At 49.5% G+C, this 24,326-nt stretch overlaps 1 protein-coding gene across 2 annotated transcripts in view; it reads left to right on the top strand.

The window, feature by feature from the left end:
* The first annotated feature begins 5,361 nt into the window (after positions 1 to 5,361).
* DKK3 (dickkopf WNT signaling pathway inhibitor 3) overlaps positions 5,362 to 24,326 on the top strand; it is a 38,552-nt gene continuing 19,587 nt past the window's right edge. The window contains exons 1-4 of one of the 2 annotated variants that reach the window (XM_084768446.1): positions 5,362 to 5,457; positions 5,998 to 6,233; positions 13,257 to 13,394; positions 15,405 to 15,488. In XM_084768446.1, coding sequence (XP_084624572.1) covers positions 6,021 to 6,233; positions 13,257 to 13,394; positions 15,405 to 15,488 — 435 coding nt within the window. In that variant the 5' untranslated portion in view covers positions 5,362 to 5,457; positions 5,998 to 6,020. Of the gene's footprint in view, positions 5,507 to 5,997; positions 6,234 to 13,256; positions 13,395 to 15,404; positions 15,489 to 24,326 lie in introns of both variants that reach the window. The other variant, XM_084768447.1, reaches the window with a different exon arrangement.

Raw genomic sequence — 24,326 nt, 5'->3', positions numbered from 1 at the left:
GGCATTGCAGGGTGTGGACAAGCTAGCTAAGAAGTCAATGGGAAGACAGGAGAAGGGCTTGTGGCGAGGTCTAAGGATAAGAGGATGCTTTACAAGGATGCTTCCTTGTGGTCTGCAGAGCTAGGTTGGACCACAACATGAAAAGAACCCCATGTCACACCTACTAAGTCAGCACCTCTAAACACAGCAACCAGGCACCTGATTTTTCAGCAAACATCTGTGTAAGTGATATGGTTCCTATTCAACCAGCATTTAAAAAACAAGCCGTGCATGGTGTTGAATGCTTTTAATCCCAGCAGAGGCAGAAGCAGAGGCAGAGGCAGATGGATCTCTGAGTTCAAGGCCAGCCTGGTCTACATAAGAGAGTCCCAGACAGCCAGGGCTCTGTTATACACGGAAACCCTGTCTTTAAAAAAGTAAAAACCATAAACAAAACCAAAATGAAAACCAAACAAACAAACAAACAAACAAACTGTTCTAGATAACAAATAAGGACACCATTTAGATCCCAGGTCCTAGAGTGGAGGGGACTGAGCAAACACATTTTTAGGTTTTCCTCCTCAACCATTACCTGATAGCTTAAGGATAATATTTAATTCCCCATTCTCTTGGCTCCATCCCTTGAGTGCTGGGAATAATAGGTGCTTCAAATATTCCTTCCCCAGGGAGATATGAACAATGACCACACCCTCCCTGTAAGGCCCTGATGACAAACTAAAATGAGATTTCCCCAAAGTTTACCCTGGGTAAGCCAGTGAGATCACTGGGCTTTCTTTTTTTACAGAGAGCAGGTGAGAGGCTACTTGCAGCAAGCAGTGTGGGGATCTCTAAATCACCACACCAGGAAGTCTTTATCCAGTGTGGATGATGGCTTCCCAGTCAACCTTCCAGAGTCTGTAGGATAGCACCTCTGAAATCCTGAACAATTAGGGCAGAATTACATACAACTGGCTGGGAAGGCAGCGAGTGTGGCTGGAATCACAAAGGAGCTTCCATTGGCTCTCACAACCTCCTGTTTCTCTAAGGTGACTCAAGAGGCCTGCTCCCTCCCTGCGGTCTTTTGAAAACAGGCTGCTTTGCTTGGAGGACTGAGTTCTAGAATAATAAGTATTTGCCATCAGACTTCGCCACATTTCATTTTGTGAACTAGTTCCACCCAAACACTCCTCCTGCATGTTAGTTGCCCCCATTTCAGACACACGAGGGAGTATGGGGAGCCCATTGATCCACCTGCTAGCCAAAGAAACAAGGCAAGCAGCCACCCAGGCTCTTCTCCTCCTGTGCTGAGCTACAAAGGTGATGGCGGGGAACAAGGCCCTCTGGGTCTCTTTTGCACCAGCTCGCGGAAACTTGGCAAAGGAAACATATATTTTGGATGTTCAGTTACTCATGGAAACCCTGAATCCACGTGGACACTCTTTCCAAGGGCAGATGGAGTTTCCATTCAGAAAAATCTTGGCACCCATTTCTTCTGAACAATTGTACGCTACAGGCAGGATCTGGAAAGGCGTCGCCAGGCAGACGCTGGCTAATAAGGGGGGGGGGCACCCCTGGTGACCTGTCTCTGCTCAGCAGGACCTGATGGGACCTGATGCTTCTTTGGAGTCTCAAGGGGAGGACAGTAAACTCCTGTGGATAAGTAGACTACCTTGAAGAGAACTGCCTCCTTAAAATGAAGGGGAGAAAGCCAGGCACGGCGGTTCACACTTGTAATCCAGGCACTTGGGAAATAGAAGAGGAGCGATTTAAGGAGTCGGTTGCCACTTGGTGACTTGGAAGCCAGCCTCAGCTACACGTGATCAATCTCCAGCAAACAGGTGAACGGGAAGAAGGAGAATAAACAATACACCAAACCGAGCAGACTATATGCACACACACTTCTTAATGGGTTGAGTATCTGTGGGGATCCTAGAACCATCCCCTCAAGGACCAGAAGAACCTCAGGGCAGATGTCTCAGCTGGGTCTCAGAAAGATCCGCATGAAATCAGAACCAAGGGGCAGGGTGGGGTCTGGTCCTCGCCCCTTCCTCTCCCTCAGCCTCGTGACCTTCACCAAGTTTCTCTCTCCCTCAAGTCTGAGAAGGAGAAGGGTCTAGCTTTGCTGAGCTGTCCATCCTAAGCTGTCCATCCTGAGCTGTCCATCCATCATTAAATGAGATGATCACCTGTGCACACCATTACAGCATGATCCCCATTCCAGCTGCTGGGGGGGGTGGGGTGGTGCATGGATGGTGGTTGTTCAAGTACCTTATGAAGAGTCAGCTTTGACCTTTGTTTCACCTGCCCCCCTCCCCCGCTCCCCTCCTCCTCCCCCCTGCTTTGTCTATTTACCTGCTCTTCATTGCACTGTGGTTCCAAAGGCTTATGTTTAATTGGTATAACCTGTGGCAGTTCTGGGGCGGATTAAAGGTGGTTGCAGGGCCATGTGTCGTGTGTAATCTCACTTGGCTTTCATCCGAGCCATGAAGACAGCTGTCAGAGACCTTTTCTCTACCTACAACTCTACCCATTTTATTCCGATTCATTTGGGGGAGGGTGGAGAATCGAGGGAGAAAGAATTTACTGGATTACAGGTCTGAATCTCATCGGATCACTAAAAGAAGTTAGGACCAAACCCAGGTTTAGCACCACCCACAGTGGGAATGGAACCTCCCATACCAACTGCCAATCCAAAAAAAAAAAAAAAAAAGACCCACAAATTTGCCAAGGGGTCAATTTGATGAAGACAATTGAATTAGTATCAAGTTAATGAAAATAAGCATCACAGACACAAAATACCACCGCTGCATCTATCTGAAGACTCTGAGACTACGTGATGAGTATGCTACATACAAGTGCATTCTCCATAACACTTTGAATAACATTACACAATGAAACAGTTACAGCAAAGCATGTTAACCTTCTGAATTACTCCAACTTAGACTCACTGTAATCTACCTAAGGAGAGAGCTGAGTGTGGTGGTGCATGTCCACGATCCTTTTATTTGGAAGGCAGAGGCAGGAGGACTAGGAATTAAAGTAGACACCTCAGCTGCATAGTGAGGAAGTCTCTGCGTGCTTCCCCCTGCCTCCTGCTTAAAAGCAAGCCGTGCATGCCTGTGTTATGTATGTATTTGTTACCATATGTGAGGATTCTTTTTTTTTTTTTTTCAAGACAAGGTTTCTCTGTGTAGCCTTGACTATCCTGGACTTGCTTTGTAGACCAGGCTGGCCTAGCACTCAGTGATCCTCTGCCCGCCTCTGCCTCCCAAGTGCTGGGATTAAAGGTGTACGCCGCCACCGCCCAGCTATATAAGGATTCTTAAATAATATCTGCTATTATTTTGTTTTAAAAATACGCACATAGAGTAGTCCATGAATTTTGTTTTGCACACTGCCTCTTACACTCTTCATAATGTTTCTGAGACTAAGTAATATTGTCGCCTATAAATGTCACTCACTCTTATTGCTGTGTGTAGGAACCCCAGTTTATCCTCTGTCTTCCAGAGACGTGCCACTAAGTGGCCTTTGGCTGCTCACCAGCTCACACAGAGCTCTGATGAGCAGCGTCCCACAGGCCTCCGTGCTCCGTGTTTCCAGTGGGTGGATAGTGAGATGAAAAGCTGCTGAGCAGCATCTAACTCTCTAGGAAATTTCTAGCGAGTGACAAGCATGCTGGGACCAGGTCTTCACCCAGAAAACGAGATGTTTATGTCACAGTTGGTTGTCAGAGAGAAAAAAACGCGAGAATTTAGAGTGTTGCATAATTATCCCAGAAAGTGCTCCCAATAGGCTGAAAGGAGATAGATGAAGCAAGACAGCACCCCATGTGGTGGTTTGAATGAGAGATGTGCCCTACAGGCTTGGGTACCCAACACTTGCCTTCAGGCTGATGGAGGAAGTAGGTCACTGGGGGCGGGCTTTGAGATCCTATGCACTCACCTGCTTCCAGGTTGCTCTCTCTGCTTCCTATTTGCAATGAAAGATATGAGTTCTCTGCTTCAGCTTTCATTGTTGTGGTAAAGGTCATGGCTAAAAGCTAAAGGTCATGGCCAGAAGGAATGAATCTACTGCGCCTCACAGGCTATCCTCCATCAGCAAAGGAAGCCAGGCCAGCAGTGTGAATCTGGACTCAGAAACTAGAGACAACGGTGGAAGGCAGTTTACTGCCTTTTCCTCCTCTGGTCTGTTCAGCCATTTTTTTTATACAGCCCAGGCCCAACTGCCTGTGGTTGTCAAGATGGTGTCTGGGCCTCCTACACCAATTAGCAATTAAGAAAAATGCCCCTTAGATATACCCAAAGGCCAACCGATGGAGGCGATTTCTCAATTGAGCTTCCCTTTTCCCAGGTGATTCTACTGGGAAAGAGGGGTAGGGGGAGAGAGGGAGAGGGAGAGGGACAGGGACAGGGAGAGGGAAAGGGACAGGGAGAGGGGGAGGGAGAGGGAGAGAGAATGTGTGTGTTGGGAAGCCCAGGGGGAAGAGTAAGGACTAGATAATCAAAGAAGTGTGAAAAAAGTTTTCGAAAACACATTTTTAAATACCCTCTTTTCTAGGCACTGAGGAGATAACTGCCAATAGACGAGGTTGCACTCTCATTAAGATAGTGACACAGCCAGGTTTGGTGGCGCACGCCTTTAATCCCAGCACTCGGGAGGCAGAGGCAGGTGGATTGCTGTGAGTTCGAGGCTAGTCTGGACTGCAAAGTGAGTCCAGGACAGCCAAGGCTACACAGAGAAACCCTGTCTCGAAAAACAAACAAACAAACAAAACAAAAACAAAAAACAAAAGACAGTGACATTTCTGCGGACCCATTTCTGTGCCCGGACCCCTCTTCGCACATCCTGCATATTAAGTAGGAAGTACACATACAGTAACAGCCTGCTGCATACATCAAGCTATGGCACAGACCATTCTAGTCTGGGAGGACTTGGGCTGTTGATGTCGGTCCTAGTCATTTTGCTGTCTCTGTCTAGGGGCTTGCTGACATTCTGTTGACCCATTCTCAGGGCCAAAAGCGGATTTTCTGGCTGGAGGCCGCCTAGACCAGCCTGTGATGGCTAAGGGGCTGGGATTCCATCCCTTCGGACTGTGTCTAAAGCAGAGATGGGCTTAGAGCCAGCAAGTGCGACTCAAGGCGGCTGTAAAAGATAGCAGAAGCCTGGGCTATCACGGAGACAGGGGGTTACCGGAAAGACGATCCTCTGCAGAGTCTCCCAGGACCCATCCCAGGTTTGAGGCCAGAGGTAGCTGCTTGCGGGGAGAGCGATTGGCTGAGTGGCTGCCCCTCCCGCGGGGCGGAGGCTTGTTGAAGCGGGGGGGGGGGGGGGCGCAGGCGGCAAGCTCACACTAGGTACAGGCGCTTCTGTATCGGCGCCGCCGCGCAGTGCTGATTCGGTTCAGGCTGCTCTGTGGCAGCCCTGCTACCGGCCGTGACCAGATCCAGCTTGCAGCTCAGCTTTGTCCATTCGAGTTGGGTGCGCGGTGGTCGTCGTCCTGGGGATAATCCAACTGGGTCTCCCCTAGGTAGAGGTGGAGGTTTCATGCAGTTGGATCGCTATGGGAGGAGGATGATCTGGGGTTTGCCAAGCTATGCTGGGGGCTGGGAGAGGCTAGAGCCTGAGTCGGGGGGCTGCAGGGTCTCAGCAGTAGTCTGTGAACTAATAAAGGAAAGCACGGGACTCGAACCAGTATCCCAACTAGGATGCTCCTGGTCCGAGGAAGGGGGTTCTGCTGTTAGAGTAGGAGACCTAGGTGCCTTGGTTCAGGAGATGGGTTCTCATTAGCGTGTCAAGCAGGGCTCACCCTAGGTACTAGAACTGGGGGGCGGGGGGGGGGATGGGGGGTGCAGAGGGCGTCCAGGCTGGAGCGGATTGCGGTCGCCACTGTTGCCAACAGGGGCTGTGTCTGGGAGGGGGGCTGGGTCTTGCTCCTTCTAGGGGCGGGCAGAGCAGCGGGGCGGGGCGGGCAAGAGGGGTGGTCCTGCAGTCTCTGATAGCGTTCCGGGACACACACAGGCGGCGGCCAGCGCAGAGCAAACATGCAGCGGCTCAGGGGCGTTTTGTTCTGTCTGCTGCTGGCGGTGGCGGTCCCCACTGCTCCCGCTCCTGCCCCGACGGCGACTTGGACTCCTTTGGAACCGGGCCCGGCTCTCAGCTACCCGCAGGAGGAAGCTACGCTGAATGAGATGTTCCAAGAGGTGGAGGAGCTGATGGAAGACACACAGCACAAACTGCGCAGCGCGGTGGAGGAGGTGAGTGCACCCCAAGGGCATGAGTACGGGGATGAGTTAGGAAACCGACCCGGGGGGAGGCAATGTTTCCAACGATGGTCGCAGCACTGGCCAAAGACTTGGCTGTGTGCAGAGTTGGAAAGGGCCTGACAAACGTGGAGTGCGGGAGCTAGCGCAGCGCTGCCAAAAGGTCTGGACGCATCCCTGTCCATTAACGGAATCTTGACGGAAGCCTTCCATCCTGGGGAGCTGGAGCTGCCGTGTCGCTCCGTGTCGCAGATGTCTTCGGGTATGCAGCTGGTCGTCTCCTTGCTCAGTTGGAGCTGAGCTGAGTTTGGGGCCACTCCGGTGTCCCAAGCGCAGTAGATTTTCAGAGGCTGGGGCAGCTTCAGGCAGCTTCAAGTCCTAACATGTCCCTTAGGCACTGAGACTATACCATCTTCCCCACGTAAGGATGTCGGTCGCGGGAGTGGGGCGTGGGGCGTGGGGCGACATAAAGGGCCCAGAACTCTCCTGGCAATCTGTCTAGCTCCCTTAAATGTGTTGTGGGGCAGACAAGGAAGGTTGAAGTAAGTCCTAAGTCCATGCCGTAGTGAGTCAGAAGGTAAGGGATGAGAGAGTGAGCAGCGATCCGACCTCACCTACACCCGGTGTGTTTGGGGGCCTAAGGTTCAGATTCTTCTGCCATTCAACAGTAGGTGGACAGTGGTCAAGCACTTAGCAGCTCTGTGAAAATTAGGTGCAATGCCAAAAAATGTGGGTAGGTGGCAGGTGAGAGGCAAACTTTGGCTCCTCATCCTCCAGGTGCCAATACTTTGGAAGCCACCCCACCCCCACGTCCACCCTCCCCCCCACCCCCTTCAATTAAGATGGGCAGCAACCATCTCGAAAGCTGCCTGGGCCCTGTTGATCTGCAGCGCGTGGCTAGCAGTCCTTGGCCCTTGGTGAGATGGGCAACCGGATTGGAGTGGAACCAGCCGTTGCAGGGAACTTAACCCTCATGTTGGCACTGTCTGCTGGGATAGGTTGCTTTCGCTTCAGCCTTGTGCCGTTTGGGTGTATTTTACCTCCAGTCCCTAAGCCAGCCTGATGGGCTTTACAGGGAACACTGGACCGGGAGGCAGCGACAAAGCAGCCATATATGAATATCTACCAGACAGACATGTTCCGAGTCCTGTGGGTGTTTTGAGCTTCTGAGACAGTTAGCCTGGAAAGTGATTGCAGGGGGAGGGCGTTGGCCTGACCCCAGCAGCCCCTGACTCTCTAGCTACAGATTGCCTGGAGCTCCTGACCATTTCTGCTCAAAGCAGGCCTCCTGCTGTCCTTCCCTGGGCTGGAGGACCTTAGTCATGCGCATGGATTCCTAGGGATGCTGACCACATCACTTTCTTGGGTTAGTGCACTGGAAAGTGCCTTGCCACACAGTTCAGAAGGTTTGCAGCAGGGCTCTCTGACATCAGCTTGTGGTGAGGCCTGTTTAGCCTCTGTTGACATCAGACCTTAGTGCTATGTTTTTCCCATGGAAATATCCACAGTAGATTTTTATCATGGCTCCACTCTTGGCCACCTGGACATATCTCTGCCCGAATTGTGCCGATGGGCTGAAAACCCAAAGACATTGATCATCTTATTAACCAAAGTCACCAGTCTTTTTTCCTAGACTGTCCTCATGGGCCGTGGAAAAGGACTAAAGGGGGGGAGGGGGAGGAGCTGAGCACTCTCATGGCAGCATAATAGACTGTGGGGACCAACTTTCTCTCATTCAGTCCCAGCATTGCTATTTATTAGTGATAGGATTAAGGGTCTGAAGCAGAGAAAATACCCATCTCTAGGTACGTCAAAGAGAAGATTCTAGAAAGCAAATTACCTGGTCAAAGATTGGTATAAGAAAGTCAGGTAGATACAGATCAAGTGTCTTCCTCCTGAGGTCGTTTGTAAGGATTATGAGGAATTGTTGGGTCTCAGAAAATAATGACTTCTTTATAGTCAGAGTAATACCAGCAGTGTGGCCAGGCTTAGTGTTACACACCTGTAGTCCCAGCCCTTGGGAGGCTGAGACCATGGGTTTGGGGCCAGCCTGGGCTACATAGTGTGGCCTTCTATTGCAAAACTAAAAATGAACAAAGGAAAAAAAAAACAACAGTAGTAGCACAAATAACATGCTACTTAGCAAGATTTGATAGATTCTCAGCCGATCTTAAAAATGTCTTGGGCTTGGACTGTAGCTCAGCAGCCTGTCATCCTTGAGGCTCTGAATTTGAATTTGGTCCCCAGCATTAGAGGAAGGTGGGAAGAAAGAGAAAAGGAAAACGGAAAGTATTAAAAGTCATCTTAAAGTAGTGTATGATTTCAATAGATTGTGGCTTTTTACAAATACCTTTTATTTCTACTTATTACTGTATTTATGCATGACCTGTGTGCGCGCGCGTGCGTGCGTGTGCGCGTGTGCATGCCTGTGTGCCACAGCGAATATGTGGAAGTCAAAAGACAACTTTGCAGAATTGGCTCTTTCCTTTCACCTTTGTGTAGGTTTCGGGGATTGAATTTAGGCTGTCGGGTTTGCACAACAAGCACCTTTACTCTCTGAGCCATCTACCAGAGCGGATCTCTGTGAGTTCAAGTCCAGCCTGGTCTATAAAGTGAGTCCTGGACAACCAAGGTTACATAGAGAAATCCTGCCTTGAAACCCCGCCCCCCAAAATGTCATAAGCACAAGACAGTTGCTGCTTAGCTGCTGTCTAAGAGAATGAGAAAGGACCGGAGCCAGAGGCAGTTGATGTTTACATAGTTGGATCATGAGTCTGCTTTCAAGTAACTTCCTGGCATTTTATTTTTACCAGCTGCCTCTGGCTGTTGATATGTCTTAAGGGACAAAGTAGCTGATTTTTCTAGGATTATCTTTAGAAAAGGCAGGTCCTCCACTGTCTCCAATCTGAGAAGGACTTGTTTTATTATATGTAATAATTTGGTGTGTGTGTGTGTCTGTGTGTGTCTGTGCCACTGCATACATGTGGAGGTCAGAGAACAATTTAGGGAATTGGCTTTCTCTTTCCGCCATGTGGGCCCCGGGAGTTGAACTCCGACCATCAGGTTTGGTGGTGTGCCTTCACCCACACGCCACCTCCCAGCCTGTAACTGGCATATTATAGAAGACTCTTCATGTCTGGCAGTCCTAGGAAGAGCCCCAGTACCAAGCCTGGATTTATCTCTTCAGTTTTCCTACTGTGCCCCTTTAATACACGTGGGTTGCATGGGCTGCGAGTGCCATTTTTAACGGCGTCCACGTTCTTTTGCTGTGAAGCAGCTGCTGCTTGGGGCTTCAGTTTCTCTTGCTGGTGGCAGTAATCACTGCGGTTGAAGACTCCTCCGTGGTGAACTGTTCTTTCGGTTTATGCTTTCGTTAAATAGTCCTTAGCTCATTGTGTCGAGACAGCCACTGGCAGAGAGGGGTAGGGTTTGAGAGGGACTGCTGAGCCAACAGTAGCCTGGAGATTTGGGGACTTGCCAGCTCTCTGAAAGCCAAACTGTACAATTCCAACTTCCAACTCCAGTGGGAATTAGAGCACATTAAGACCGTCTTTTTTTTTTTTTTTTTGACACACCTTATCCTTGCTTTCCTTGTTCCCAGCTAGACTCTTTGCTAAACATGCCAGATCCCTCTCTTAAAACTATGCTACTTCCTGCCCCTCCATCCTGCCTAGTCCTGGTTTCTTCTCTGTCGTCTCCACTTTGTCATAAGGGGAGTTTTTCAGACACTTGCTGTTGGCTGCCTGCCCCTCCTGCTTCCCCCAAGCTGGCGGCTTCACCATCTGCTTCCTTGAAGGATGCTATAAGGAGGAGAGCAGAACCCAGAGTCACCTGCTGACCCAGCAACAGGTGCCATGTCAACCAATGCTCAGATTGGGAGTTCCTTAGTTCTCGTACCTGGTGACCATGGTGGGGAGCATCCTCACCGTACACACGTATACGCTGTGGTTTAGAGGGACCGAGAGTATTGCCCAAGGTTCTGTGGTTATCTGGGGCCAAAGCTGGGGGTTAAGCTCACCTTGTCTGACTCCAGAACCTTGGCCCATCCTCTCATGCTGCCCTGTGGTGATGCTGGGGCAGATGGTTGTCTAACTTTGTCCTTCTAGACTTTACATGAAGCCTTAAAAATCAGAAGGCTCCTTCTTCCTGACTTGATTCTGACCGGTCCTCTGACTCCAATCTTTTCCTACCCTGGTCTCGAAGTTATTTCACAACTAGTATAGAACCTGCAGTAGCTCCCAGTTGCCAGGAGCATGGAGAAAGAAATCTTCCCAGTTATCCAAACAAGTTCACGGATGTGTGGGGTCCTCCTCTAGAAATGACAATTTGGTATATCTAGGAAGGGACCAGGTAGCTATCTGTCTGTCTGTCTGTCTACCTATCTATTTAATATTTTTAAATGACTTTGATGTCTCTGGTTGAAAACAGGCAGAAATCTATATTAGAGATGCTCTTTTGATATTTCTGTTGTGCTGTTATTCAATTTTCTCCTGTGCCCAGCACAGCCAGCGCCATGTTTGCTTGTTTAGGATGCTGCAGCTTTGCCTCTGAACTCTGCAGCATTCTCGACCTCTCTATCGAAATCCTCTCACCCACTAGGACCACCCAATCCTGAGTCCTCCTTCTCTTCCTCCTCTTCTTCCTCCTGACGCCTCACTCCTTTCTTCTTTATTCCCTCAGTTGCTGGTAGACACCATCATGTGAGAAAGGGCCACAGTTACCATTAAACAGGTTTGTGTGGGACTCTTCCCATAAATGTGTAGCTCATGAGGGAAGAGGTAGTCTTAGACTATTTAGGAAAGGTGTGCTATTTGAAATTAGAAAGACCTAATTTTTAACCCAAGCTTTGTCATTTGCCAGTTACTATAATGACCTCTGTTAGGCTTGTTTTCTTTGCTCATAATAGGAGAGGGAACATCCCCTTCCCCACAGGCAGGGCTGTGAATATGCCCACCATGGCTGGGTGTGGTGGCCATACTCCAGGCTAAGGCTAGAATTTTACAAAAATGTGGTGGTGGTTGCACGGTGCAGCATCCGTTCATCTTTAGGGTATCGGCACAACAATGTATCCGAGGCAGGTGCCCCTGTGTTGGATGAACTGTGTGTGTGTGCTCAGCAGGTCTCTTCTAGTTCAGCTTGTGTATGCTGTCTCAGTTCTCATTGGCTTGGCCTTCTGAGCAGGCGAGGTGGGGAAAAGCTGTTAGTGTATTTTAGAGAATAAGAGCAGGGTGTTGAGGCTCACGGAAGCACTCAGGGGGTGGAAGCAGGGAGTTAAAAGCCAGCCTCTGGTACATAGTCAGCAGCGGGAGGAGGCTGGTCTACAGGAGACCTTGTCAAGAAGAGGGGAAAGATAAGGGGGAAGGAGGATTGGGGATAGAGAAAGGGATTGTTTTCAGTAGAAAAATGCTTTTTTGAGGATTTGTTTTCCAGAATCAAAGTAGCTCAGCTTGCATACTGGAAGCTCCCAGCCCTCAACCAGGACTCCCTTCTGTGTCTTGCATTTGAGATTTCTGGAGACAGCATCTGGCCGGCTCTGTAGTCCAGGACCTGGGATGCCTTTGCACCGACTGTGGAGCTGTGAGTGGTCACTCTGTCACCTGACCACTCACCAGGGCTGGAGATGTGATAGGTCTGGAAGGAAAGGCTGTGTGTAAACATGTGTCACTGATGTTTGTGGCACGGGTGTCAGTGAGGCTTCCAACACCAGAAGATTTGAGGGCCTGGCCTCAGAAGCTTGGCTCCAAAGAAGGGCTGATAAATGTTTCTGAAAAACTAGAAAGGGTGTGGGTCAGTAACCTCTCTACTGATCCCGTAGAAGACCCAGGGCCACCAAGAGACGAAGTGGGAAGGGAACTCCTGTCTCAAGGACACGAAGCTATCTGAGTTTCCCATGGCTTGGGCAAGGTACCAATGCTCAAATTTCAACTCCAGCCTACACTAAGCACCTTAGGAATTCTTTGAGACTCTTTGAGCCTCAGTTTCCCTACTTATAAAATGGAGATATTAACATTCATCTCCTAAGATAATAAAAGGAAATTATTGTGATAATGAAAAAAAAAAAAAAAAAGAGCAGTGGTGATGCATGTCTGTAATCCCAGCACTTGGGGAGGCAGAGGCAGGTGGATCTTTGTGAGCTCTCGGCCAGCCTGCTCTACAAAGCCAGTCCAAGATAGCCAGGGCTACACAGAAACCCTGTCTCAGAAAACAAAAACAGGGGGTAGGGGTGGGGGATACTGACATGGGTGATGCCACGCCACAAATGTAAATGAGATCAATAGAATACAGATTAAAAACCAGAAGAAGTGAGGGTAGTGTTTGAGGGGCAAGGCGAGCTTGTGTGCGTGTGTACGTGTGTGTGTGCGCGCGCGCGTGTGTGCACATGCCATGGTGGATGTGTGGCAGGTCAGAGAACACATTTTCTGAAGTCAGTGCTCTCCTTCACCTCGTAGAGGCAGGATCTCTCTGCTGCTGCTCTGTGGACTCCCTGCTGGTTCTCCCCTCTCTGCCCCGCACCCCCCCCCATGCCCTTGGAGCCCTGCTGGGATTACAGTTTGGAGTCACCACATCTAACCCTTTTACATCGGTTATAGGGATAAAGCTCAGGTCTTTGGGCTTGTTGGACTAGCACTTTTACCTTTTGAGGTTGTGAGAGTTGGAGGCCATGTAAAACATCTGGAACACGTCTAATGGCTACTGGTGGCCTGACACTGTCACCAATCTTTGGACCTATAGAAGAGGGAAAGAGGGGCTGGAGAGATGGCTCAGAGGTTAAGAGCACTGCTTGCCCTTCCAAAGGTCCTGAGTTCAATTCCCAGCAACCACATGGTGGCGCATTACCATCCATAATGAGATCTTGTAACCTCTTCTGGCATGCAGGTGTACATGCAGGCTAAACGCTGTAAACATAATAAATAAATAAATAGAAAAAAAAAAGAAGAAGAAGGAAAGAAAAGGTGGCCCCTTGGCTCCACCTCAGTTAAGACCGAAACAAACAATTTTGCTTATTCAATTTGATAGATGGAGGCGGAAGAGGCAGCTGCTAGGGCACCCTCTGAGGTGGACCTGTCCCGTTTACCTGCCAGCTACCACAATGAGACCAACACAGATACCAGGGTCGGGAATGACACAGTCCATGTGCACCAAGAAATTCACAAGGTAAGGGCTGTGGTGCAGCCATGTCTTGCTCCTACAGGCAGTCCGCTGGGGGAGAAGGAGGCTTATTGGCTTGTGTGGTACAAAGCCACAAGTGTGTAAGTGAGAGCTATAGAAAGCAGATTTAAACCCAAAGGAAGGGCGGATACTGTTCAAGGGAAGAGGTGTGTATGGGCACTGAGTGTCTCCTCACTTATTACACAGTGCAGACCACTGAGGCGTCTTCACAGGTGGGAGGGAGGCGCTCACCTCTGGTCTGAGTGACTCTGTCATGGTTGAAGTGACCTTATGGTAAATGGGTCTTCACTACTCCTGTAGGAACAACTCATTAGCGACACACCTCACTTTAAGGAGGGAAATATTCAGCTGGGTGTAGTGGAATACACCTTTAACCCCAGCACTTGGGAGGTGGAGGCAGTGACAGGACAGCGTAGAGACTCTGTCTCAGGAAGCAAAAAAAAAAAAAAAAAAAAAAAAGAGAGAGAAACTTTGATTTTTAATATAGGTTCTCAGAATGTAGACTGGGCTGGCCTTGAACTCACAGAGATCTACGTGCCTCACACTCTCTGAGTGCTGGGATCAAGGACATATGCCACCTTGACCCATCGGTAATGACAGAGGGGAAAGTTGCTGCCAGCACAGGCTCTCAAGGGGTTCCATGGAGCACCAACCTGTGCAGCGCTTCAGGAGGGAGGTGCATTGTAGCAGTGAAATTTATTTGGAAAAAAAAATGTATACATTTTTTTCCTAGAGATGAAGAAGTGCATGATAGGATAATAAAAGCACCAAGAAGGCCTGTAACAGGACTTCAGATTTAAAAAAAAAGAAAAAAAATGACTGGTACAAAGAGCTACCATGAAGAGGAAGGGGGCGGGGGGAAAGGCATCATTCCTTTTCACAGGGAAGAAATATTTAGGTGAAAAATTCTAAAGCATGAACTAGGTGTGGTAATCCAAGCACTTGGGCAGTGAAGGCAGGAGTTTAAGGCCAGCCTTGGTTATCTAATGACTTAAGACCTTGGAGGAGGAGGTGGAGGAGGAGGGAGAGAAGGGGGAGAGAGAGAGAGAGAGAGAGAGAGAGAGAGAGAGAGAGAGAGAGAGAGAGAGAGAGAAGAGCATGGTTGTAGAGATTGCCCCTCACTGCCTGGGAAGCTGGTCCCTTTCTACACCATGAGGCACAGTTGCTTGGTTCCAGGTGTAGATCTTGAGACAGTACAGCTGGCCCGGACTTTAAAGAATATGTCAAGATGAGAAAACTGAACAGGGGAAGGGAAAAGACTCGATAGCTCAGAGAATACACTTCTCCTGGGTGTGGGCCAGACCCATCTTTAGTCCTGGCCTTGGAGCGGCTGGGAGTGGGCCCGATTCCTTGCCTGTACAGGACACAATCAGGGCAGCCCACAAGCAGACACAGGGGTGCAGACTTCCTGTGTGCTTCGGGGCTTTCTCTGTGAGATGAATGGCTCTATAGAATCAGGAGCTGGGTGGAGTGGCCAGAACCTTCCACCGTCTTGCCTGTTAACTGCTTGGCTAGATGCACAGACTGGATTTTTGTTTATTATTTGAGACAGTCTCATGTAGCCCAGGCTGTGGCTCCCCCCCACCCCCAGTTGACTATATAGCTAAAGATGACCTTGAAGTCTTGAGCCTTCTGCCTCCGCAGCCCCAGTGCTGTGAGTACAGGCCTCTGCTATCATCTTGGTCAGACTGGAATTTTGTTCAAAAGAATCTTGACACTGGGTGCCAAGAGATGAGCCCCGAGAGTGGTAAAAATAGCTGGTGTTGAGTACTTACAAGGTGGCAGGCGCCCCTCGTGTGCTGTCTGCTATCACCTTGTTCCCTCTGCATGGTCACCTGATGATGTGGACTCTGACTATCTCCAGGAACGCTATCCGCTGCCCGTGTCATGATTGTAACTCAGAAGGGGGCGTGGGCATCCAAACGCCAAACCAAGTCATAAGATGTTTCCCAGAATTCCTCGTTTCATTTTTATTACACCTGTGTTTGTCTGTAGATAAGCAACAACCAGACCGGGCAGATGGTCTTTTCTGAGACAGTCATTACATCTATAGGGGATGAAGAAGGCAAGAGGAGCCACGTAAGTTACCATCTCTTCTTTCACGCCCTGTGCAGCACTGTCTGCGGGCCTAGACTGTGGGACATGGGTGACGGGGTGGGGGTGGGGGGACAACACACTCCTGATTCCTCTCTAGTCTCATCACTGCCAATAAGGTCCATTCCTCCACCTGCTGTCTGAGGGACAAAAACAAGGGCCACTGAGTGCAGCTGTGACTTATGCCTCCAAATCAAAAGGGGAACAAGGGTCAGGTATATGTAAGACCTTCTGATGACAGACACTGTGTCCCAGCTGACAAAACGCCCAGAGACCATGGGATGGCTCACGCTCTATATAACCCCAGCTCTGACCAGGTGGTTTGTCAGCCAGTAGCCTACAGGCGACGAAGGCTGCCTGTCATCCCTGGCGCCAGGCTCTGGTCCTCATAACTGCTGTTGCAGTTTGCCTGTGGCTTAGCCAAAAGGTGTGCTAGATTTTGTAGGATTATGAAGTTCTAAAGTTGGCAGGGATAGGATGCACACCCAAGTCAGGGAGAGCCCAATGCGAGTCACGGATCAAGTCTCCAGGCTGCAGGAGAATTCCCTGCAAGTGAAAGCGGTCACAGAGACAATACCCTTCCTTGTGGGGGACACAGGACAGCCTCTTTGACCCTTTGTCTCCCACACCCCCCGGCAACGGCTTCCAGGATTTGCGCCCACTCTCGACCTCACTGCTGAACTGGTGGGTTACTAGGAAGGTGGTGGTGTTTTGTTTGGCAGTCGGAACTTTTCTTTTTGTTTCTTTTTCTGTTTACTTTGGCAGAGCACTCAAATGTTGGGGGAGTTTGTAGACACTTACCACAGGCTTGGGGGCTGGTTGGATGTGTGACAGTGGCGGCCACCTTTCAAGGGAGACCGCTGGGAGGTTGAAGGAGGGGTCTGAACACAGAGCCAAAAGCATGAGCTTATCGCTGCTTTATGAATCGAGGGACCCCACTTTCCTAGCTATCAGCTCATACTTTGTAACTCCTTTTGGTTATAAAAGGATAGAAGACAAAGATGGGGCTAACAAAGGCTGGAAGGGGAAGAGGGGAGGCCAGCTTTCTTTTCTTTTTAATACACGCATGAGGGAGCCAGAAAACAACCATGGCTGTCATCCCCAAGAACACTGTCCTGCAAGGCAGCATCTCCCGTTGGCCTAGAGCTCACCAATTAGGCTAGATTGGCTGGCCAGCAGGCCTCCCATTCCCACGTGGCTTCCTGGGGCCGGTGTTATAAGCACAGAACATACCAAGCACTTAACATTCTTGCAGGGCAAATGTTTTGCTGCCAGAGTCATGGCCCCAGGACCAGCTTTTGAAGGAGAAAGAGGAGAGGAGACAGGAGGGGGGAGGAGGGGGCACAGAGACACAGAGACAGACAGAGACAGAGAGCTCAAACCAGCCAGCCATGGCACACCATGGGCAGTCTTCCTATAGGGAACACATTACAGAATTCCTGAGTGAAGGCTATGCTTCAGGCTGGTAGGAAATAGCCTGGGTAGAAACCATGGGAGTAGGAAGGGCAGGGCAACAGAAAGAAGAGCTGTCAATCAGAAAGACGGCCGTAGTTCTCACTGATAGTTGCTCTTGACTCTAGGATGCCCCTCAGGATGATGCTTAGATTATAGAGGCCCATACTTACATGTTACATGGGGCGTCTCTAACCAAATTACAGCCTTGCACACCTTTACCTTCTCCAGCCCTAATGAGGGTTCTGATAGTAAGTTTGAGTAGTGTTGAGGGGAATTATGATTCTTTTTTTTTTTAACATTTTTTTAAAGATTTATTTATTTATTACATACACAGTGTTCTACCTGCATGTGTGCCTGCAGGCCAGAACAGGGCACCAGGTCTTATTATAGATGGTGTTGAGGCACTATGTGGTTGCTGGGGATTGAACTCAGGGCCTCTGGAGGAGCAGATGATGCTCTTAACCACTGAGCCATCTCTCCAGCCCCGGGAACTGTGATTCTAAGAGCTGTGGGTAGATAAAAACACAAGACCTCAAAGATGCTCAGAGCATCTCTAGGCCAGAGGACAGCTGCCTGCATGCTTGTGTCAGGTGCTATGACTTGAGTGTGCCTGGCCTTGTGTGTGGCCCAGCTCGGTCCTCAGGGGAAAAGCCCTCATGGCTCTTGTTCATCAGGTAGCAAGAGACATAAACATGGCACTCTGTGTGGTGCATAATCTGAACCCCCTTGTGTGGTGGCCTCTAGGAGGCAGGACACTACAGGGGTGCTGCATAGTCAAGCCAATAGGTAGAGGCTCATCACGATTTTTCCTTGGTTTTTGCTTAGACCCTAAGAGGTAAGGGGGCTGAATGTCTCTGTGAGAATAAACGTCACCTTGGTTGGCCAGACGGGAGGCCTGAGCTTGGGTACTTCACTGGACAGAGCCTGGCTCTTCTTCCTGACTTCAGAAGACAGAGTGGAGCTTGTAAATACACCACATCCATGTGCATTGCCCACTGGCAGAGAATGCCTAATTCTCTGGAGCTGAAGTCACAGCTTTGGGGCACTGTGTAAATGATGGGGACTGAACCCTGGTCCTGTGCAAGAGCAACACGGGTTCTTGAAGGGATGGCATTGACAGAGGCTGTGTGTCCACTTCATTGTAAGGCCTGGCTAGTGCCACAGTGGCATGTCAGATGTTAGGAAAGTGGCATCTAGTTTCCAATGCCCACAGCATTCTCCATGCAGCGGCTGGCTTGTCCATTCTTGGCTCACTATGGTAAACATTAAGCCAGATTCTGGTCACGTGATTACATTAATTAATTTATTTATTTATTATTGTGTGTGCATATGCAAATGCCTGTGCATGTGTGCATGGAGGTCAGAGAACAACTTGTATAAATCAGCTCTCTGGGGCTTGAACTCATATCACTAGGCTTTGGTAGTTAGCAGCTTTACAGGCTGAGCCTTCCTGTGAACCATTTACTTGTTTGTTTGTTTGCTTATTTGAGGCAAGGTTTCCTTATGTAATGCTGGCTGGCTTTGAACTTGAAGTCATCCTCCTGCCTCTGCTTCCCATATCTTTTAATTTAGTTTAGTTTTGTATGTATGTAAGTGTTTCGCCTGCGTGTATGTGACTGCATCGAAGACCCGTGTGTTGTACACTGGAGGAACATGTCTAATTCCTTGGACCTGAAGTTACAGACAGTCATGAGGCCCCATGTCGACGATGGGAAACAAACTCTGGTTCTCTGTAAAATCAACAAGCCTTCTCAACCCCTGAGCCGCCTCTGCTGCCCTGCATGCCTGTCTTTATAGGAATGTGAAGTTTCTTTTTCTGAGCAGGAGGCTGTGAAGGCCAGCTCGCCTCTGAAGGTCCACTGCAGTCCTACGTTGTCACACTGTCCCACTTCATAGTTCTGCAACTTAATGGTTTTTACAGGTGGCTCTACCAACACTTCACACCACAGAAACCGTCCTGTCCTAAAAAGCAAAAGTCACAACCCGCTCAACCCTTCTTATGCTGTAAACAGGGCCACATTTTGGGGATTTAAAATTCCCAGATGAGTTCAATTAAAAGCAATCCCCCCCCCCCCCCCCCCCCCCGGTACAGCATGTTTTCCTTTCTTTAAATGTGGTGTTCATATAAATATGTATGGTAACCCGAGGAGGTTCATGGAAAGTTCCAGACAGTAACACTATATGTCTGTCTAGAAATTTCACAGTCTATGTAAGGCACTGGTCTGTTTTTATACTCAAATGTGAGAGGGGAAACACCCCGAGGCGTGTAACTTCACCTCAGTGCCTCGCTGATGCAGATAGAGCCTGCCGGCTTTGTAAGGGGCTTTTGTGTTGAGCCTTCAGCCAGGCCCCTTGCGGGCCAGCGGGCAGGCTGACCCGTTGTGCTTCTGTTGGCTAGGGGACCAGGGGGTGGCAGGTAGGAGCTGGAGAGGACAGGCCATTATGCGTCATCGGGAAGCTTTACTTCATAGAGGATTCTGGCATCCTTAGCCAAGCCACCATTTTCGAAAGGCTATGTCCTCTGCTGAAAACACATCCTGTAGCTACACGATTTTAGCATGCCTGCCTTGCCTGTCTTGGCCTCAGCTTCCTAGGTGAATATAAGAGCAAGTCTGTTTGTTTTCCACACAAACACACCTACTTTGAAGCTATGAGTTTGTATCTAGTCACCAATGACATAAAGTGGGTAGAAATGTGAATGCCTTGGTAATTTCTTTGTTCAAGAGAGGTCCAGTGCTCAAGTTGTCCCTCTGACTAGAAGTGATTGGGGAAGGCAGTGAGCCTCCCCTGGTGACTGCAGAGCCAATGGCTTCCCTGCTACCAAGTCACCTTGTCTACTGTTGCTGTTACACCCTCATAGAGCTTTGGCAACTGTTTGTTTTTTTCCCGTGGGAAAATAAACATTCCATCCCTGGGAGACAGAGACCAGAAATGAATGGGAGGGGAAAGTGTGCCTGGTGACCCGAATTCTGCTCAGGCCTCTCCTACCCCCAGCCTGGTCACAAAGGAAAGGCTTGTGTGGGCGTGGCTTTGTCCCCTCCATACCCTGATTGCTGCTGCTGCCTGCCTGTCAAGTTAATGGACGTACTAGATATGCTAAGATGCTGAGGATGTGTGTGTGTGTGTGTGTGTGTGTGTGTGTGTGTGTGTGTGTGTGTGTATACATATTTCTTCTGTGTGTGCAAGTATGTGAGGAGCCCAGAAGCCAGCCTTGGCTGTTCTTCAGTTATTGTGTTTTTGAGTCAGGGCCTCTCACTGGCCTGGAACTCATCATGTAGGCTGCCTGGCTGGCTGGTCAGTGAGCTTAGGATCCACCTTTCTGTCTTCCCAGTGCCGGGATTATAAAGTGTATACCGCTATGCCTGGCCTTTTTTTTTTTTTTTAAACTAGGTTCTGGTGATTGAACTCAACTCCTCATGTTTGCATGACTGAGCATGTATCCCTGGGGAGGGTACAAGCCTCCTGAGAAGTCTGAGGTAGTTTCGACATTGCCTCCTGGAAAGTCCTGCTAAGCCAGGCTGGCTTAGAGGACTGAAGTGCAGCCCTTTCCTTCAGGTGGCCCTGGGGTAGGATGGAGACATGTGTCCGCAGAGAGGCAGGAGGCAGGCAATCCCAGCAGTGCCTTCATGCGTGCAGCCTCTGCCTTCTGAGAATCCATGCAGAAGACTGACAAAAGCTCCGTGGTGCTCCCATTATTAAGGAAAAGCAATTAAAGTTGGGCTGGGATCGGAGATTGCCCTGGTTCCCAGCAACCTGCTGTGGGGAAAGAACAGGACCAAACAGCAAGCAGGGGCTGTCGGGAGGCCCCACTGCCTGTCTGAGGAGGTGGCTGTCTGGCAGTGTCCTCTTCAGTCTGTGGCTCCCATGTGCAAGCTTCATGTGGCAGCTGACAAGGAGAGGAGCTGAGGGGCTAAGCGTAAGTCCTGGTGGTAGGTGTGTGCCTGCTTCCGTACAAGAAAACAGAGCTGGGGTTCTATGGGGACGTGTCTTAGGCTGCTGTGACCCTCCATGGTCAGCCCCTAACCACACAGTGTGATGCCCTTATATCAGACCAAGCAGAAGGAAGGCCCCTAATGCCGTAGGGAAAAAATTACACCGGAAACCGAAGAACTCTGCCACTCTGAGACACGGATAATTACCCCCAAATACACTTGATGTGGGGGAGACATGTTCACAGGGTTGGTATGCACTCAACCAAAATGTCCTTTAAAAAGGAATCCGTCATTCTGTAAATGATCCTATGTCTTGAATCAAAACACTGTGGTCTTAGTCAGTGAGTTTCAGGCTGGAAATGGTAGCGTGCTTGCCAAGTACGGATGAAGGCCTGGGTCCCACCTCCACCACGGGATTAAACAGGGCATGGTGTTGTACACCCGAGACCCGAGCACTCAGAAGGTTGAGGCAAGGGGATCAGACGTTCCACCGCGTCATTCTTGATTACATAATGTGTTCAAGGCCAGTTTGGGCTACCTGCGAATCTGATTTTCTTGGTATTTTTGTTGTTGTTGTTGTTTGATTTATTTTTACAAATCTTTTTGTTGACTATTCGTGATTTTCATGTCATGCACCCCAATGCCACTCATCTCCCTGTCCCTTTATATCTGTCCCCTGACCTTGCCACCTCCCCACAAAAGAAAATTTAAAAGAAACGAACAAATAAACAAATAACTAACCCAACAAAAGAATTTCGTTATGGAAGTAAAAGTCAAAATGCTTGCTGCCCTTGCAGAGGACCCCAGTTCTGTTCCTCGCTCCCACCTCAGAGGGTTCACAGCTGCCTGTAAGTCCAGCTCTGGATCCTACGCCCTCTTCTGGCCTTCTCTATGGGTACCACTCACATGTGGTATACACATAAAATAAAAATAATCTTCAAAGTTACTCCTAAAGACCTTATAGATTACTCGTAATTTCAGTACAGAGATTTATTTTTGTTGTGCGAGCCTGGAGGTCAACCCACTTAGGCAAAGGGTGAACACCCTGAGCGTTATGAGACATCCTGCAGAATTTTCCTACCTGGGTGTTGTGCTCAAAATTTCGGCAGTTTCTCGGGCTTGTTTCTGGGCAGCCTTGGCTACACCGGGTGTCTCAGTGGGTGGCCTCAGGGACCATCAAGGGGAAGGAAGAGCTTGTCTATGGTGTCTGTATAGGGTCAAAAAGGTGGCTGTCGGGACTGTAAGCTGAAGCAAATAATCTTCTGAAGTTGCTCTCACTCTTCATTTTCCCCCCCCCTCAGTGTCAGAGAAAGGTCAGCTTTGCATTGCAGGCTGTCTCAAGACCAAATCCCAGCCCCTCCCTTTTCCTCCCCACTAGGGCAGATAAGGAGGTGGGAAGTCCAGCAGGGCCCAGCTGTGCACTCAGTCTGTGTGAGCTCAGGGCTGAGTCACGTGGAGGAGGAGATGACTTAAGAGGCCACGGCCTTCACCTCTGAAATAAGAGAAAAACAAGGCCCCTTCTCCTCTCAGCCCCTGATCCTCCCTTCCCATAGGCCTTTAGATGCCCCTACCAGAAGTTCTTGAGCAAGTTAATTAAGGGCTGGTCCCAGGCAGGTCAGGTCAGAGGACACCCCTGATACTTTTAGCTGAGTGACTTTGATTAGTGCCTTAACTGCCCTGTACCTTAATTTTCCCATAGGAAAAATGAGTTCCTCCAATTTGCTTCTAGTCAGGAGTGGTGATCCTAGTACTCAGGAGGTAGAGGCTGGAGGCTGAGTTCAGGGCTATCCTTGGCTACACAGTAAGTTTAAGAGTAGCCTGGGCTACATGAGACCACCCCCCTTTTTAAAACACACACACACACACACACACACACACACACACACACACACACACACAGATGAATTTGTCCCACATGCCATATTCATGAAGTTAAAATAGTCCAGGATGTGCCTGGGTCATCAGTCAATGGCTGTTGTTATATTTTGACCACCACTAGCCCATGCCTATTATAATTCCCAGCATTATTCACCTATTATATTACTGGCAGGTAGCATAAAAGAGTTTCTATCATCCCAGGCTCAACCAACCAACCAAAGAAGTAATTGCAATATGAGTGCATAATTTATTTATTTTTTAAAGATTTATTTTAACTGTGTGTGTGTGAGTGAGTGTTCATGTGAGTGTTCATGCATGTGTATGAAGTACTTAAGGAGACCTGAAGAGGGTGTCAGATCCCCGGGGGCGGGGAGGGCAGGGTTTGGGGTTGGAGTTACAGGCAGTTAAGAGCTGCCTAGCCTGGGTGAAGGGATGGAGCGCAGATCTTCTGGAAGAGCAGCATGTGCTCTTAGCCGCTGAGCCACCTCTCCAGCCCAGTTTCTTTCTTCTTGAGACAGGCCTTGCGATGGCTGTGGTAGCCAAGTCTGCTCCTGAACTCTGGCCTCAGCCTCTCAGGTGCTATGGATCATGGCTATGTACCACAGATATGTAGTTTCTAAAGCAGAGGTTGAACCAGGCAGGGTAGCCCGAGAGGGCTTTGGTGGGCATGTGGGAGGCGTTCTGCATAGTCTGCATGTTTCTGCTTGCTCTAGATTGTTTCTTTAGAGTATTGTGTAGACTTGGGAGGCAAAGACTGTTCTCCCCATCATGGTAGAAGGTGATACACCCCAACATGTTTTGTTTTGTTTTTGTTTTTGAGACCGGGTTTCTCTGTGTAATAGCTCTAGCTGTCTTGGACTCACTTTGGAGACCAGACTGGCCTCGAACTCATGACGATCCACCTGCCTCTGCCTCCCAAGGAGGAGTGGTAGAATTCAAGGCGTGCCACCACGCCCGGCAAAAGTTTTATTCCTTAAACTTCCAATTCGTCAGGTGTGAGGTACAACAGGTGGCATTTCCCCAGTGTGTGCATGCAGCTTTGGGAGCCACAGGACTGGCATAGACATCACACTGTTTCTGTGTAGCTGGCATCAACGTCTTTGTCACCCACCCAAGTCTTGCTCCACACTCATTTTGAAAGCCGCAGAGACTGGGGCCCTGCGCACTCTTGATGGGCTTCCTGGGAGAGGTGGTGGCTGAGCTAAATGTGCAATGGTGTCTGGGAGTTGGTTGCAGGGAGGAAGGGAGGCACTGATTGCTCCAAGGCAAGAAGACACGTGGATATAAGAGCTGCAGAGCACTTGTAGGAAGTGCCAGAGCATGGGAGTGGGGGGTGGGGGGAAGGGAGGGAGCAGCTGCTGAAGCTGGGAAGGGGTGGGGTTTGGGTCAGGAGACTTGGAGAACCCAGCCAAGGAGTCAGGAGACATGCTGAGTTAGGCATGTTCTGTGTCTGTCAGCCTTTACAGCCCCCTGTATTGCATACATGAGCTATCCCATGATTTCCAAGGCAAGGGAGCAAGGAGGACACAGTTTGGGTGGCAGAGGCCATCTCTGAGGA

The sequence above is a fragment of the Acomys minous genome (genome assembly GCF_964271855.1).
Source record: "Acomys minous genome assembly, chromosome: 2".
Classification (NCBI taxonomy): domain Eukaryota; kingdom Metazoa; phylum Chordata; class Mammalia; order Rodentia; family Muridae; genus Acomys; species Acomys minous.
Note: the sequence above shows the minus strand (reverse complement) of the source record. Positions and strands in the feature narration are given on the sequence as shown.